This window comes from Bidens hawaiensis, unplaced genomic scaffold, assembly GCF_021521415.1.
Source record: "Bidens hawaiensis isolate Kalapana, Puna unplaced genomic scaffold, B.hawaiensis_p1.1 tig00005823_1, whole genome shotgun sequence".
NCBI lineage: Eukaryota > Viridiplantae > Streptophyta > Magnoliopsida > Asterales > Asteraceae > Bidens > Bidens hawaiensis.
In genome coordinates, this window is record NW_027491384.1 from 907525 (window position 1) to 926015 (window position 18491).

At 42.6% G+C, this 18491-nt stretch overlaps 1 protein-coding gene across 1 annotated transcript; it reads right to left on the reverse strand.

The window, feature by feature from the left end:
* Window positions 1-15282: 15282 nt before the first annotated feature.
* Window positions 15283-18000, reverse strand: LOC143630775 (transcription factor HBP-1a-like). The gene is made up of 4 exons (XM_077099691.1): window positions 17904-18000; window positions 17340-17417; window positions 17039-17164; window positions 15283-15666 (listed from the first exon to the last, which is right to left on the reverse strand). Exons 1-4 carry the CDS (start codon window positions 17991-17993, stop codon window positions 15571-15573), a joined length of 390 nt encoding a protein of 129 aa, XP_076955806.1. The 5' UTR covers window positions 17994-18000; the 3' UTR covers window positions 15283-15570.
* Window positions 18001-18491: the final 491 nt, after the last annotated feature.

Sequence of the window (18491 nt, forward strand, 5' to 3'; positions counted from 1 at the left end):
GGAGGAGGAGGTGCGGCGAGGTTTCAATTTCGGTAAATGATTGCTCAATTACCTTCGCTCAATTGAAGAGATTGAAGAGCAATTGAGGACTGCAATAATCAATTTCAAATACAAAACTAAGCTTGAAATTAGTTTTAGTTGAAACAACAAAGCTTATGATCTGCCAATCAATTTGCAGTTAAATGGGTGAGTTTTAAGCAGGCTATTTGAGGAAGAAGAAACAGATTCAACAATTACTCTACTACAAAATAATTACTCTAGTTGAATCAAGTAGTGTAATTGAAATTACTTTCAATCGATCAATCAATTGATCAGTTTTAGTTACATAGACGGGAAATCAATCAATTGTAAAAACAAAGCATACGATTTCCTAATCAATTTGTAGTTACATGGGTGATTTTGTGGCTGACTATTTAAGGAAGAAGAATAAGCAGATTCAAAAATTACTCTACTTAGAGAATAATTACTCTAACTGAAACAAGTAGTGTAATTTAATTACACTACATAATTTATATATAGAATAATAAAATTACTCTATTTGCAAATTGTGTAGTGTAATTAAATTACACTACTTGCAAAAGATATAGCGTAATTAAATTACTCAACGTTTTTTTTGAGTTTTTATGTAATTACACTACAAACATGATTTCCACTTATTTACAAAAATGCCACCACCTCCAACTTTATTTTAGTTTGTACGCTTTGCACCATTTTTCTATTTGTATGTTAATCTTCCCCTATATATATATATATATATATATATATATATATATATATATATATATAAAGGGTTCAAATAAAAATAAAGAGTTTCCTAAGAATGGTAAGAACCAATAAATTTTTGATATGTGGCACTACAACCTATGGTGAAAGAACAATTCTAGGAAACTATGTCGGTTATAGTGGTAAAAGAGTAATTCTAGGAAACTATGACGGTTTTTTGTAATTTTAAATCTCAACCATTGATTAACATGATCTAATGGCTAAGATTTATTCCTAGTCTTCTTAAAAAACTATCTCTTTTTAGAATAACTCTCCCCTATATATATATATATAATTTATGATTTAGAATGTTTTGTGATATTTACTGTTGCACTCATTGACATTTAAACTTTAAAGTTGTTTGGAAGTTTAATGACGAACATTGTTATGCGAATTGTTGACATGCTAAAGCATTTTTCTTATTGACAATGTTATGAATTTTGTGGGTGCCTCATGATACAATCTTTTTATGAAAAGTTATGAATTATCTTTTTTATACTATGAGTTTATTATAGGCATGTGAAAATATTGTTATGATTACCAAGTGAATATGGGTAGCCCAGTCTGATATGATGGTAAAGTTCGGATATTCATTTAACTTCTTGCTTAATTTCATTATAAGTTAGATCTAAACGTAATGTAATAGGAAACGTTTGATTGTTTCCGTTCAAATACACCACCAAGAAGATTGTGCATGATAGCTTCGCCTTTCATACATGTGCCATATATAGCAACTAACGGATGTGTTCGTTCTTGGTTAATTAGAAGGACGTAACAACCTGTATCGATTGATGAAGAAACGCTAAATGGCCCCGGCAGATTAAGGATAATCTGGGGGTTAAGTAGATGTTTCCCACGAGGGTTAGGTCCAGCAAAGATGGTTATTCTTCTCGACCTGCAAAACAGACACCGTGAGCTCGTCAATGAGAAGGGGGGGTTCCTCCTTGTGACCACCCTCCGGCGTGAGAATCAGACTAGATTGCTCTGAATATAAGTGTATATAGAGAGAAATAGCTAGAGAGAAGATGATGATACCGCTCCAAGGTGTTGGAGTATTTATAGCCGAAGGTAGGTTTCCAAGCAGGTACGGCCAGCTGTATAATATTCCTTTTCCACCAACTACGGGCTATGTTCGTGCCACGATGGGAGTTGGTGGGTAGGCAGCGGCTGATAGTGACATTTTGTACTGGAGCGTGCTGCTCCTCGTACTATTGTCGGTGAGCTGTCACCATGTGATTGGTTCATGGGTTGCTTTTGCCAGATCTTGTCTATTTGTCCATACCTTGGTAGGTATAGTACAAAAGATCTTCTAGAAGCCTACGGACTGGCTCTTTTGGGCGGGAATATTCCCGCCCTGCTCATTCCTTCTTCAGGTGAGATTACTGAAGTATAAGAGTTAGTGCCTTATGCGTGCAGCCTTACTGTTAGTGCGGATAGCCTTCCTTCTTGGCTTGTATCTGCAGCTGCGGGAACAGGCAGGGTACTTTACCAAGGGAGGCTTTCCTGCGGGAACAGCTGGCTTACTGCGTGTAAGGTCTTCATCTCTCTGAGCATGGTGGGTCCTGCGGATCCAGTTGGTCTTTGCGCAGATGTCCCTCTTCAAGGTGAGTCTTGCGGGTCCAACATGGCTTTGCTGGGACCTACCTCTTCAAGTCCCACCAGTCCATTGTTCTTCTCATGAATTGTTAATAAGTGAGGGGAACTTTTGGACTTTAAGCAAGGGGTTTTGAAAAAGGTTTTTCGTTTTTTAAGGTTTTCCGTGGGGATTCTTCCCGCAGTTTTCCTAATGTCACTTGCAGAAATTCCCGACTTTTCTGCCTGATCTTTGGGTATGATGCGGGTAGGTGTGTAACCCCTCGCAAGTCGGGAGCGTTGAGTTTCACTTGTGTAGATTCTCCACGAGGTTTTGGTAGTTTGACATAGTGATCAGTTATGTTAAACAACCAATTCCACCCTGAAGCTTCAAACGTTCTCAACGTTCCCGCCATGCGGGGGTGCTATTTCTCTTTCCGCAAGCATGGCCCATAAGATCCTTCTTGGTTTCAATTCTCTGCAGGTGCTAAGTATGTGAAGGGTTTCGCCTTGACACTGTACCCGCACTTGTCTTATGGTTTCTTATTTTCCAAGGTAAGGGGGTATATTCCCTCTTATTTTTGAATCTTTTTGAATCTTTTTGGAATTCGGAGAGTTGGTGAAAGGATAAGGACAGTCCAAACGGTTGAAGGGACGTTGGCGTCTTCTGACGGTTTCAGGACGTGCAGGAAGTTATGACGACGTGACAGCATGTGGTCAATCAGGACGCTTTTTCAGGCGCATGGGCGCGAGTTTCATGACACGCGCCATTCCGACACCTGTTGCCAGCTTGCTGTATCCACACGTGTCGCCCTGTCATTGCGCCTGCGCTTTCTCTCTCATCCGCATTAAATTCATCGCATTCATTGCGATGAGTATATAAGGGGCTAGAGGATGTATCTCGTCCCATACCTTCACTTCATCTTTCTTTTCCTTTTAAGCAATTTCCGGCTAATACTCATCTTTTCCGGCGAGCATTCTCCTGAAACCGCTTTCTTTAACTTTTTAAAAAATGTCTTCTTCTACTCATGATCCCGAGGTTAACGTCGAGGAGTCTGACGTTTACCTCGAGAACCCGACGTCTACGTCCGATAAGGACGATAAGAGTACTGCTGGCGAGTGCCAGTGTACTCTTTCTGTCGATGTATACAATTACATCGTCAAGAAGTTCATGCTGGAGCCGTATGAGCCAGAGTTTCCGGAGCCCAACCAGACGGTGTACGATGCCCCTAAGGGCAAGATAGGGGTTTACGCCTCGTTCTTCATATATGGGAATCTAAGATTCCCATTAACGAAGTTCGTATACCGTGTTTTGGAGAAACACGGTGTGCATTTGACGGAGGTGCACCCAATGGCGATTGCTAAAGTTCGCCATTTCAAATGGGTGTGCCGTATTTTTGACATCGAGCCCCGCGTCGACCGTCTGATGACCTTCTACACCTGGAGGTGTATCCAGGGTTGGTATACCCTTGTTACTCGGATCAAGGGGTTGAAGATCTGCGCTACTGTGCGTAGTTTTCGTTCTTGGAAGCGGGAGTTTTTCTACATCTCCGCTCGCGTCGTCCCCATCGCGATGACGTTCAAGAACGGGAGGGCACTTCCTAACCTTCACGCCTCCAATTACCAGGAGACGGAATGGTTCACCAAGATCTCCCAGATTCAGACTCCGGTTTATCGCTTCGCGGAGTCTGGGATGGTGATGCTTGGGATGAGCCGCGTGTGGAAGGATGCCGGGTCTGGGACGCCGCAAATACCCATCGTCCTTGAATACGGTTTGAACTATATCCCTTACGGTATGCTCCATCTTTTGTGTTGGTTTAGGGTTTTTCTTCTAACATTGTTCTTTTTTTTTCAGATGGGAACGACTTACAATCTCTCTTGCATCCGCGGGAGACTGGTGGTCCCACACGGTTGGGTACTCGTGATCTCGATTAAACGATTTGCCCATTTTGGAGCAGACGGCGAATAGATTCGTAGAGGTCTACCCGCCAGGCCACCAAATTTTAAGCGCCACTCGGCCAGGTAAGGAGTTCTTTAATCCTCGTCCTCTTCATGCTCAGACTTCTGCTGGAATTCCACTGATTTTGTCATCCTCCGATGAGGGATCCGCAGATGGGCCTTTCTTTGTGAGGAAGAAGAAGGCTGCTGGCGTGAAGGGCAAGGAGAAGGTTGCTTCCGTCGTCGACCTGGGGAATCAGTCTGATTCCGAGACTGAAAGTGAGGAGGCGGCGGGGAACCTTGGTGGTGGTGACGAGACCATTGTCCCAGAGGTTGAGACGACTGTCACTTCCGAGCCACCAAGCGTTGCGACGGTGACTGGCGTGAAGAGGCCAGTCCCATCGGGTCCGTCTCCGCCTGTCAGGGCTTTCAAGATTAAGAAAACCCGTAAGTATATTTTGTGTACCTTTTCCGCATTTCCTTCCGCCTTTGTTTTTAATATCTTTTGTTTTTCTTCATGCAGGAGTGGACTTATCCGCTTTCGAGAGCGGTGCAGGAGGAAGCGGTTCAGGACCCACGACGATAGGTTTGGTCAACCTATCCGAGGCGATGACCCAGGCGGCTGCGCCTGTTTCTGGTACCGGTCCAGTTGCTCATACTGTTGAAGCAACTGTTCCGGTCTTGACGTCATCTCAGCCGGCCGTCAGTGCCATCTTTACTACATCCTTCACTGGACCGGCGGTGACATTTTCCGCGAGCTCATCTGCGGCTGCTACCACGGTTATGAGTACATCTCAAATGAGTTCATCTCCGATGGTGTCTACCTCAATGGCTTCTGCATTGTCGCATTCGGCGTCAGCGACTACCTCTGTTGGGGCCTTCAGGTATGTTTAGAGTTGGAACCACTAGACTTACCTCTGTTGATGAGGGAGTCCAACCTTTGCCTCCTTCCCATCTCCTTGACCTCTTGGATGGATATCCTTTAGGTTCAGGTGATGGGTTTAGCGGCTATCGGCCTGTTATCGACCCTACAGGTGCGTGGGGTTACTTTGGCCTGTTATTTCTCCTAATTCATTTTTTCTTAACTGTTTTTTGTTGCAGTTTCAGATTCCAATGAGGTCTATGCGCCAAGGTGGAATATCCGCCGAGGCACGACTCTCAGGACGGCTGCAGACTGCGTCGACTGGGCGCGCCATGCCGCTCCAAGCGGTGCATTGGGGGAGGCTATGGCTAGCTACCAGGAGGGCAGGTTGTCCAACGAGCTTCGAATTCTTCTCGCCCGGATGCAGCCGCGTGTCGAGTTACTTTGTCGTGAAAACGACAAGTTGAAGACTGCGCGTAGCCTGGAGGGGGCTCAGGTGCGATCGCTGCGGGAGGAGAACAAGAAGCTTGCCGCCACTGCTGCTGAAAAAGAAAAGGCCTTCAAGGATCTTGAGGCCGAGATCCAAGCCAGGCATGAGGCCCGTTCCAAGGCTACCCAAGCTGTTAACGAACAGCTTAGGTTGGCTAAGGAAACTGCGCGTAATGCCACTGAAAGGGCCACCAAAGCTGAAGCCGTTGCTGAGCCTCTGCGCGATGAGAATGAAGAGCTGAAAGCCAAACTGAAGAAGCTTCAGCAGGCTCATGAGGCTTTGGCTTTAGAGGATGCCAATAAGCTACATGAGCTCTTGGATCAGAGGGCTGTGCTTGATCGCACTGAGCGCAAGCTTAAAGGCGTTGAAGAGGCTGCTGCCAAGGACGTGTTGCTTGCCAACCTAAACAAGAATGAAGCCGAACGCGCCCGCGATCAAGCTCAAGCTACCCTTCAAGAAGCTCTGTCCACTAAGGATTGGCTTCTACGAGAAGCGTTGCCGCAGGTACGCATAGCTCCATAATTTTTTGCTTTGTGCTTTTCTTTATACTTAGAAAAGTTTTTAATATATATATTTTTTTGTAGGTTGTGCATCGGATATTCGCGAATACATCCTATGATAATGCCATGAGCTCAGCCCTCAACGCTTCTCATGAGGATGGGGAGAAGGCTGGTTTCTTGCTTGGTCTAGGATTTGCAGAGAAAGGCATCCCGCCTTCCAAATTTCCTTTACACGATGTTAACACTGAAGCTGCCTATGACCAAGTTGTGAACCAGTATGCTGCCTTCTTGCATCCGGTTGTGGAGAAGGTTAACGAAGTTGCTGCTGCTGATGACGGGCTAGCTGTTCTCAAAGCTTTCCTCGAACCGCCGCAGCCGACTGATGGTGCGGGTTCAAGTGGGTTTGGAGGAAGTGGTCCCGAAGCTTGAATCTTGAGATTCCTTCCAACCGTTAGGATAGATTTGTATTATTAGAAGGCGGGTAGATACCTAGCCATTTTGTAATGTTTGAACAACTTTTATTGTGAATATAAATGTTTTGTTAACGCCTTGCCTTGTAAACATTATATGATTTGCTCATGCATATTTTAGTTTAACTTAGCAATTTTCTAAGTGTTTTGAATAAGTTAACCTTTCGACGCGTGTCAGATTATAGGTTAATGTTATGTTTCCTCTATCATGATTGTGCGGGTAGGACCGTCACGTTCACTTAGTAGGATGACCAAACTTTATCTATATCTGACCTGCGTGAAGGTTTTCCTCATCTTCCCCTTAGAAATATTTACTGTTTTTGTGTTCATGCGGGTTGTGCCGCTTTCCACACGCAACGACTTACTTCCTCCCTCACTTATTTATGCGGTGAATACCGGCATATCAGTGTGGTCAGTTCATAAGTATAAAGGTAAGGCTATCAACACAATGTGATAAGGAGAATCATTTCCATTAGAAGTGGCTCTAGGCCTTTTCTTTACAAGTTCGGAATTGATCTACATGTAACATCTGCATAATTGAGCTCCATTCCATGTTCTTGGGATGGGGGTGCCATCGAGCCTTTCGAGCCGGTATGCGCCCTTTCCCAAAACTTCTTTAATAATGTATGGCCCTTCCCAGACCGGGGCCAGCTTTCCTGGGCGCTCTTGGTTCGAAGCCTCGTTGTTACGCAGTATGTAGTCTCCGACATTGTAGTTGCAGAGTTTCACCCGCGTGTTGTAGTACTTTTGCATTTGTCGCTTATAGTTCTCTTCACGCGCTGCGGCTAAGTCTCTGCGCTCTTCGGTTAGCATAAGATCTAACCGTCTTTCCGCATCATTGTCTTCTGGTTGAGTTATAACTCTTGGTGAGGGTAGACCGATCTCAACTAGAACCATGGCTTCAGTACCGTAGGTGAGGCTGAACGGGGTTTCGCCCGTGCTTGCCTTTTTTAGCGTTCTGTTTGCCCAAAGGACATGTGGAACTTCGTCCACCCAGTCGGATCTATGTTCCAAGAGTCTTTTCTTTATGCCGTCGACGATGCTCTTGTTTGCTCTTTCCACCTCACCATTACCCTGCGGGTGTGCGGACTGAAGTAAAGGTGTGGGTGATTTGAAGCTCTTTCAGCCACTTTTGTAGCTTCTGGTCAGCAAAGTTGGTGCCGTTGTCGCTCACCAAATTCTGTGGAAGTCCAAAACGACAAATAATAAATTCCCAAATAAATTTTTTGATATGTTTTGCGGTTGTTTGGGCTAGGGGTTTTGCTTCTATCCACTTGGTGAAGTAGTCAATGGCTACCACTAGGAATTGAACGTTTCCTGCTGCTGTGGGAAATGGGCCTGTCACATCGATGGCCCACTTCTGGAATGGCCATGAAGAAGTGACTGGAACAAGTTCGTTCTTCGGGCGATGCGTGTTGGGTGCGTAAAGCTGGCAGGACCTACATTTTCTGATGTAGGCCAGCGCATCCGTGTGCATCCCCGGCCAAAATTATCCCGCGTTGTTTAGCTTAGCTACAACTGCGCGTGGACCTGCGTGTACTCCACAGATGCCTTCGTGTACTTCCCTTAAGAGGTAGTCGGCATCTTGGTCGTCAACGCATCTGAGGAGTGGGCCAAGAAAGTTACGCCTGTAAAGTATGTCATCAACAAGTTGATAGTTCAGTGATTTACAGCGTATCTTTCTTGCCTGTGTCTTCGACTCTGGTAGTATACCCGCTGCAAGGTAATTTATGATTGGTGTCATCCATGTTTCCGTGCCGGTTTGGATGACACAAATTTCCTTGTGCGGGACTGATGGTGCTCCAAGAAGTTCAACGCGGATGTCCTTTCCCAAGTGGGTGAAGGCCAACGATGCAAGCTTGCTTAACACATCTGCAGATTTGTTTTCGCTTCGCTTGATGTGCACCACTTTGCAATCGTTAAAATCGCGCATAAGGGTTTTGGCTTGTGCAAGGTACAGGGCCATTATGTCATTCACGGCCGTGTACGTCCCGTTTATCTGGTTGGCTACTAGCATGGAGTCCACGTGGGCTTCCAAGTTTTTCACTCCCATCTTACGCGCAATTCTTAATCCGGCCAAGAATGCTTCGTACTCCGCTTCATTGTTCGTACTTGGGAAATCAAGCCGAATAGCGTAAGTGCATTCTTGGCCTGCCGGGTTAGTTAGTTTCAACCCTACGCCTGAACCTTCGTTGTTGGCTGCTCCATCAGTATAGAGTCGCCAGACATCGTTAATGTCTTGTGCTGGAGAGGGTTGAGCCTCTTCCTGGCACTCTTTTTCCCGCGATGCGGGGACTTCCGCAATAAAGTCGGCCAAGACCTGGCCTTTTATGGCTGGTCTTGGCTTGTACTTTATCGCGTATTCCCCCAACTCAATTGCCCATTTGGCTAGGCGTCCCGACAACTCGGGTTTACCTAGAACGTTTGCAAGTTTGAAGTTGGTGAGAATGGTGATTGGGTGACCTTGGAAATATCGTCTTAGCCTGCGTGAAGCCTGTACAGGTGCTAAGACTAATTTTTCCAGGGTAGAGTACCGGGTTTCCACGTCCGTTAAGACGCGGCTTACATAGTAGATGAGCATCTGGATGCCTTTTCGTTCTACTAGTAAGACTGCCCCGGTTGCTCTGTCTGTGGCGGAGAGGTAGAGAATTAATTCCTCCCCCACTTCTGGTGCTGTGAGCGTTGGGAGTTCGATCAACCGTGACCGAATCTCTTGAAAAGCTGCTTCCGCTTCTGGTGTCCAGTGGAAGTGCGTTTTCTTCAAGCAATTTCTCAATGTTGACACGAATGGGAACGACCTATCCGCATGGTTTGCCAAAAAGCGGTTAAGTGCGACTAGTCGTCCATTCAGTGTCTGAGCCTGTTTGATGGTAGTAGGTGATTCCATTTTTATAATGGCTTCGACCTTTTCAGGGTTCGCTCTGAAGCCATATTTGGTAACGATGACTCCTAAGAACTTCCCTTCTTCCATCCCAAAGGAACACTTGCTCGGGTTGAGCTTCATGTTTATTTTTCTGAGCGTGTTGAAAGTTTCTTCGATGTCTGTCAACATCGCCTCTGGCTCAAGGCTTTTGATGACCAAGTCATCCATGTAAACTTATAAGTTCCTCCCGATTTGGGCATGGAACTCTTTGTCCATCAGGCGTTGGTACGTGGACCCAGCATTCTTAAGTCCGAATGGCATCATTTGGTAACAAAATGTGCCATCGGGCGTCCGAAATGCGGTTTGTCCTGATCGTCAACGGCCATGTGGATTTGATGGTATCCCTTATACGCATCAAGGAAGCATTTAAGGCGAAACGGTGCTAACGAATCTACCTTAAGGTCAATTTCGGGTAACGGGTAACAATCCTTGGGGCATGCTTTGTTTAGGTCTTTAAAATCTATGCACATGCGCCATTGTTTGTTGGATTTCGGTACCATAACAGGATTTGCAACCCATGTTTGATATTTACTAACGCGTACGATGCCTGCGTCAAGGAGTTCCTTGACTTGGGTTCTACACGCGTTAGCCTTTTCCGGACCCATTACGCGACGCTTTTGTATGACCGGCGTAAAAGCCGGGTCACACTTGAGCTTATGCTCCGCCTTACTTCGGGGTACACCAGTCATGTCAGCTGGTGTCCACGCGAAGATGTCAGCATTTTTTTGCAATAAGCGTTTGAGTAAGGTGCGTGTGGGATTAGTGATCGTTGGGCCAATGGTAACGGCCTGGTCAGGGTACTTGCCATTGAAGGCCCATTCTTCCGGCTCGGTAATGGTTGGTTTAGCCATCTTTGGTTTGGGTTTAGATGAGACAGATGCGATGCATACCTGGGGAATACCCGTGATCATCACGACACCCTCAGCTGTTGGCCATCCCATCATGCCATGGACCGAAGACACCACGACATTAAATCTTGCCATCCCATCTCTCCCGAAGAGAATGTCGTATGTGTGGTGTGGCTTCCTCATTACGACGAAGTCCACGTCTTCTATGCGGGAGTACTTCCCGTCCGTGAGAGTGACGGGGAAAGATAGGATACCCAAGGGGGTGTTTGTGCTGCCATCGAACCCTTCCATCGAGGCGTAAACCGTTTCTAGGCGTTCTTTGTCTTCGTCGTCTAGCTTGTCGAAAAACTGCCTGTACATGACCGTTGACGAAGCGTCGTTATCAGCAAGAGTGCGGGAGGTGATGTAGTGCCCCAGCTGGCTTTTGATGACTATGGGGCCTTCTTTGTTGGGCCCTCCTGGCACACGCGGGAAGCGCACTTCGGCTTCCTTCCACGCACTTGGCTCTGTTGTTCGTCGTTTTCTTCCTCTGACGTTGCCATGAACCATGTGAATGCTGATGTCGACGGGCTTTCGTCCATTGCCCTTGTATCGATTGTCATTCCTCCCTCCGTTCTTGATTGACGCCACGAGGTGTGTGAGTTTCCCATCTTTGACGAATGTTTCGACGATATCCTTCAAAGATGTGCACTCCTCCGTGGTGTGGATTTTTGTCCCGTGGAAGTCATAGGATTTGCTCTGATCAGCGTTATGACGCTGTCGGATTATCGGAGCCTTTGGCCATGGGAGTTTCTCGGTGGCAAATATCTCGGTGACGCTTTTGGTGAGTGGCGTCCATCTGGGATTCCGGTTTGACGAGTGCGTGTTGTCCCTTCCGCCTAATAGAGGGCGAGAGCTGGATGAGGTGTCAAAGTTTATCCTTGACTGCCAAATACCAAGCTTCCTCTTTTTATTTTGTCGGGCGGTACGAACGTTATTTTCTCTTGTCCTCTGCGTGTAGAGGTTTGTGCTCTGGGGAAGATTTCTACCCAGTTGCTTCTCCGTCTCGGCGAAGCGTTTAGCTGCTGTCATGATGGCATCCCACGTGGATGGCATGCCATCCTTACCCGTCAACGTGAGGATGAGCTCTGGGTACTCAGCGCCCTGGATAAAAAGCGGCGCGAACAAGATCTTCGCTAATAGTGCCCAGACTTAGCTTCTTTGAGTTGAAGCGAGTGATGAAGTCTAGCAAAGATTCGTCTTCCTCTCGGATGCAGTTGAGGATCGTCCATTGCTCTTCAGTATATTTTCTTTGTTGACTGAAGTGCTGGCTGAACTTGTACTGGAAGTCTGCCCAATCATAGATGTGGTGGACCGGTAGACGATCAAACCACGCTCTGGCTGCCCAGACGAGCGTCATTTGGAACATGTAACACCACGTGGGTTCCGTCCAATTACTGACGGTTGCCCCCGCTATAAATCTATTCAGGTGATCGTCCGGGTCAGATATGCCATCGTAAGTGCCTATGTTGGACATCTGTTTGGCACTCTTTGGAGCGATTGCTTCCGCAATGTCCCTTGCGAATTTGGACGTTCCCGCATTCGCAACAGTTGGTCTGAAAGTTTTGTAGAAGTCACGTGGGTTTCCCCCCGTGTTCTTTGGTTTGAAGGTTTCCTAGAAATTTCTCTTCGAGTGGAAGTCTTCTTTACGCTTCCCTTTCTCCTTATGACGAGGGTTTGCGTCACTGTCAGATTCTTTCCAATCTTCATCATCCACATACTCGCAATCGTTGCTCATGTTGAGCTGTTGTCTAGTGCTTCCGAATTTGTCATTGGCCTGCTGGAGTGAACGTAAACGTTCGTCCAACTCAGCCTGGAATTATTTCTGACGTGCTTCCGCCCAAGCTTTAACTTGTTCAAGTGTTTGTTGGGGAAGTCTCGTCTGTTGTTTCTCCACCTGGGTATCAATGAATCCCAGGGGAGGATTGTTTACTGCACTTGCCTCGGATTGGATAACCGGGGTAGTGTTCGTAAAAATCATGTATTCACTGGTGTTCCCCCCAGTAGCTGGGGTTGTGGTTACCGGAGTTTCTTGGTCACTCGGTGGCCTTGGCGTCGGTGTAACCTTAACCATCTTTCCAGAAGTTTGAAAAAACTGAGAAAAAGAATTAGTTCTAGCTTAATGCACGGATGGCGCCAATGAAGAAACACTAAATGGCCCCGGCAGATTAAGGATAATCTGGGGGTTAAGTAGATGTTTCCCACGAGGGTTAGGTACAGCAAAGATGGTTATTCTTCTCGACCTGCAAAACAGACACCGTGAGCTCGTCACTGAGAAGGGGGGGGGGGGGTTCCTCCTTGTGACCACCCTCCGGCGTGAGAATCAGACTAGATTGCTCTGAATACAAGTGTATATAGAGAGAAATAGCTAGAGAGAAGATGATGATACCGTTCCAAGGTGTTGGAGTATTTATAGCCGAAGGTAGGTTTCCAAGCAGGTACAGCCAGCTGTATAATATTCCTTTTCCACCAACTACGGGCTATGTTCGTGCCACGATGGGAGTTGGTGGGTAGGCAGCGGCTGATAGTGACATTTTGTACTGTAGCGTGCTGCTCCTTGTACTATTGTCGGTGAGCTGTCACCCTGTGATTGGTTCATGGGTTGCTTTTGCCAGATCTTATCTATTTGTCCATACCTTGGTAGGTATAGTACAAAAGATCTTCTAGAAGCCTACGGACTGGCTTATTTGGGCGGGAATATTACCGCCCTGCTCATTCCTTTTTCAGGTGACATTACTGAAGTATAAGAGTTAGTGCCTTATGCGTGTAGCCTTACTGTTAGTGCGGGTAGCCTTCCTTCTTGGCTTGTATCTGCAGCTGCGGGAACAGGCAGGGTACTTTACCAAGGGAGGCTTTCCTGCGGGAACAGCTGGCTTACTGCGTGTAAGGTCTTCATCTCTCTGAGCATGGTGGGTCCTGCGGATCCAGTTGGTCTTTGCGCAGACGTCCCTCTTCAAGGTGAGTCTTGCTGGTCCAACATGGCTTTGCTGGGACCTACCTCTTCAATTGATTACAAATTTGTTTATTGAAAGTCGTTTAAGAGTTAAATTAAAGTATTATAAAAAGAAGATAATGTCAAGTCTTAATTTCGTATGTTGAGCAAATTAAAAAAGAAATACACTTGATGTGACATGTTTACAATGTGAATAAGTCACGAGTGAGGACACAACCACTACATATAACAACTTTTTCAAAACTTACCAAGAATATGACTTTTGCAATCCTTGAATCTGTTTATAATATTTTGAATTCTATCCATATTTGATCAATTGTCAAAAGCTTAGTTTATATAGAGCTTTGTGCCCATATGGTTACTCTAATTATTAGGGTTGGGGGGGGGGGGGTGTTGTAAATAGTTATATCTGGATTAAGATTCAAATATATTTATAGATATACATTGATTACTTCCTTTTGGGTACATGTGTAACGTATGTCAACCACATTTTCTACACTGTGTTATTTCGTTGTCATGAATGTTTTTTATTTTGATTATCGATCTTTTTTTAAAGAGCCAAAATATCTATAGGGTTGGTAGAAAATTTTCGTAACTTCTTATCCATTACATCGAGGATCTTCTGTTTTAGTGAGTTATGCTAACTTAAATTTTTAACTTTTGAGATGATGTCAAGGGTCATTACATGTGTATACGTATGTTGTTCATTATTACAACTTTACAATACATAGTGAATCAAAATGATTTTCAAGCCTTAAATATATAAATTGGGTTTCTTACCTATATATACAAATTGTCATATTCACACAATAAACATAGAAAATTAAGCTAATTGGACACCAATGACAACAATGATGATCTTAAATTATCTTAGGGCCTCGATATCACATGCGCTACGGTCCAGTGGTTAGCCTTCTTAGTTATCTTAGGGCCTCGGTATCACATGTGTTACGATCCAGTGCTCATAACCAGATTTATATGCATCTACACCTTATCTATACGCTTGTATACCAGATGAACTAACTTATCTGCACGCTCATATACCAAATGAACTAACTGATGTGATAGAGAAAGGGTGTGCATTCATTAACAATTCATGTCTGCCACACACATAGTTTGAGGTGTCTTTAGCCTAACCCTTATTTATATAATACAACACTTGTAAATCATAATCATTAGTTTCATGTGATGAATTCTTACGATATTATACACAATCCCTTTCTTAAAGTCGGTTAGAAAGTAATGTCACATGATATCAAACAATCTCCCATGAATGTAACACATGAGTAACTTACGTAGAGTCACGACATAAAATACCAAACTCTAATGATGTATAAACCTACTAAAATGATTGGTGGTAATGTGACTTGATAACCGAAAGGCCAGCATCATATGCGTAGGAGTGACATCATCTCATAGCTATCATGTTACCAACCCTTCAAATATGTGTAGATGAATCCAATGTGTTCAATACTAGAGGTGTTTACATTTACAGACCGATTTTGACGGCTTTTAAGTTAAACCATGAGTAGATTGTTAGCAAATGTTTTTAACCATTGTAAAACATGATCAAACCATTGAAAATTAAAACCAAACTAAACCAAACCATTAGTGTTTATTAGGACTTTATAAATAAAAACAATAATTTCCAATAATTAAAAGTGAAAAGACCAACTCTGTGTATAAAATAAATAAAGCACACATCCAATATAGTAAGTTATATAAAGCTCAAAATCCCATGATTTACATGGTTTACCTGGCTTTAAGCATAAACCGTGAACCAAACCATTCAGCGTAGGTTGAAAATTTCTAAACCATCCATTTTAATTGTATTTAGAAACAACTTTATGTAAAGAATCATAAGAACCATATAAACACTTCTAGTTAGCAAACCATATTAATCATATTTAGTACATACAATCATGAAAAAATCAGAATACCTACAAGGGCATAGCATTAAAGTCACACTACAGTCTACATTACATCCAGATTCCTCGGGCCTTAAAAGATCGGCCGATCGAGAACAATGGATAAAAATAATAATTAATCTTCTAGTTATTCAACTAATCTAAGAAAAGACAACAAGGTCAGTGTTTGATAAATGCTTGACTAGAAGGTAATCCGGCTATTGTAAAAACACATATTTTCTTGTTTCCTAATAGTTAGATTATGCTCTAAGGGAACCCAGAACACCATTGATGATTCTGCACAAGTTATATCTGCCCGCCCTCATGATCTTCGTTGCCCGTTTGTTGTTCATTCGCACCAGATGTCGGTTCTTCTCGCCCAGAAATTTCCTCTAGTCGTTGCTGTAAAAAAAATAAAAGTCTCAGTTAAACGCATCGGGCCATGTCTTTATTTACTCAAATTTTTGAGAATATCTTTGTTAAACATGATTATAAAAACTATATTAAGAGCATTCTCATTCCATTCTCTATAATTATGTGAGGGGAGTTCGCAAATTATAGGGTGAGGTTGTAAGTGATTGTGAGTGTAAATTATAGGGTGTAGAGAGAAATGTAGTGATTTTTTGTAAATTTGGAGAAACATTTGGGGAAACATTGTTTCCCCTATTTATTTTTTAATATTTGTTGGATTGGTTGTGAGTAGAGGAGAGAGAAAACTGTAATGATAAAGGTATAAAAAGTATTATTTAATTGAAAAGGAGAGAGAAATGTAGTGTTTTTTAGTGTAATTATAGAGATAGGGATGAGGAACCGGTTGAGAATGCTCTAATACCATACAAAATAGAAGTGATTTAGTAGATCGTATGCGTTGTTTAGGGGCTTTCACCCCGTTAACCTACTTCCTGTATGAAACATAACTTGAATCGACTTATTCATAAGTAAATGGGTTGAAATCACCATGTTTGGTGCTAACGTTTCTCTAAAGTAAACCACATGAGTGAATAATATACTACTTTGGCCCTAACATGAACGCTACAATATCCATTTATGGATACATGCAATATTTCCGATATTGATAAAAATTTAAATCCCAAATGATATCTTCGCACGTTAGCAGTTATGAATCACAAATAGGGGTATCCACGAGCCGAGCTGCTTGGGAGCAACTCGAGACTGATTCACTAAAAGCTCGAATCAGCCAGAGCTTCATATATCAAGCTGATTTACGCTCACACTTGATATAAGCGAAATATATAATACATAATAAAAAAATATATTAAGCTCGTTTAGGCTCGCGCTTCATATATCGAGCCAGTCTACTATTTATAGCATTTTTTATTTAACATTAAACTTATATATAATACATAATAAATGTTACTATATATTTAACTATGATAAGTGTTACTAAACAATAAATATTATATTACACGTATACATGATAATTGTAAATATATATATGCGAAAAAAATAATATATATAATATAAATAATAAAGTAATAAATAAATAACAAACAAGCCTAGCCCAAACCAAGATCGAGCGTGAAACCGTTATCACGAACCGAGATCGACTCGTTTACACCCCCTAACTACAAATAAAATTATGTTGGTCCCCAGTAACTTTTCATTTGTGATATTTGGAGAGTTTTTTTTTTTTTACTAATAGTGAAAGCACTTGAATCAGATCATGCACAAAGTAAATATTATATAGAAAGAAACATACTATCGAGAACAAACTAAAAAAACAAGCAAAGGTTGGAGGGTTGCATTTTGTTACCTTGAGGGTTGCATTTTGAACAAGAAGCTGATCATACTCACTCCTAAGGCGGCCCACTTCGGTACTGAGAGAAGAATTTTCTTCCCTCAAAGCTTCAGCCCTTTGCGCCAGCTCATCACATTCTGCCTGACCCCAGATGAAAAATAAAAAATGTAATAAATACTTCACACGGGTAGAAACTATAGAAAGATTTTATAATCACATCAAATATGTTAAATGAAAAAAGTGTGTCAGGTTAACTTGACCCGACAATTTGACCCGATTGACCTGCCCATTTTGTCACCTCTAACCAATTGTTTACCTGCTTGCGTAGCCTGGACCTATGAGCCGATTCCCTATTGGATTGCTTCCTTTTCTGCCTTTTTAGCTCCCTTTCATCCTGAATTAAACCATTAACCAATGAGATTACAGAAAATCATCAAACATTGAAAACTTGCTTCCTATTCTCCTTAAGTTTGACTTTTCAGAGTCAGTTGGTCTACACTTTCAAAACTGATATCAAATTGTGAAATCGTTTATGAGGTTGGTAAATAATGAATTATCTTGAAACTCAAACACAGTAGATAACAAATAATCTTTTGTATATGCAATTCACCAATAGTCATTGTTAAATATATTTTTTTTCATTAAAAATCATTCATTTATCATTAATATCTAATACGAATACTCTTATAGTCATACAGAAAACTCATGTACAAGTCAACAAATGAAAAACTCCAAAACAGGATGTTTATAGCTTAACTTGATAAAGATCAAATAATTAGGGAAAATATAGCAATACTAAACTATGATTTGGTTTCAATTCAATATTCAATTATGCAAGAATTAGTGATATTAATATATTATTTTGATACTTAAGGTGCACCTGTAGCCAGAGTTGCGGTTGCATGTTATCCCTCGAGCCAGCAGTAACCAAACCCCCTGCAACTGGAGGGGCTATTACTTTTACACCCATTGCAGTCGGATTTACCTCGTATGAGGTCTTGTCGGCTTATTTTCAAAATTCAATAAGGGCTTCCCATAAAGCCTTAGCATACTGTAATTCTCTAAATTCTAAGGCAATTTCAAGTGAAAGTGCCAAGTTAAGGTAGCAAGAGCCTTTTCGTCCCCTTCAATATTTTCAAAATATGTGTCGTCATACAAATAGACGGGCTTCACAGCCACCTCTTCAGAATTTTCTCGTTGATAGGTGATAGCTTTGATGAGTGGGTGTTTGACTGTGACTAATTGTTAATAATATTGTATTTGTAGTTTAAATATTTGTTAGAATCCAATTTACGTGAGTGGTTTTTATACTTTATTAATAATAATAATAACAATAATAATAATAATAATACGAACGTAGATGATTACATTCTTTGTAACTATTAAATTTAAAAAATAATTTGAGGATCCATTCAAATTACTTAAATAATATTTCCTACACTTTTGAGTATAGTTAGGGTTGTTTTTA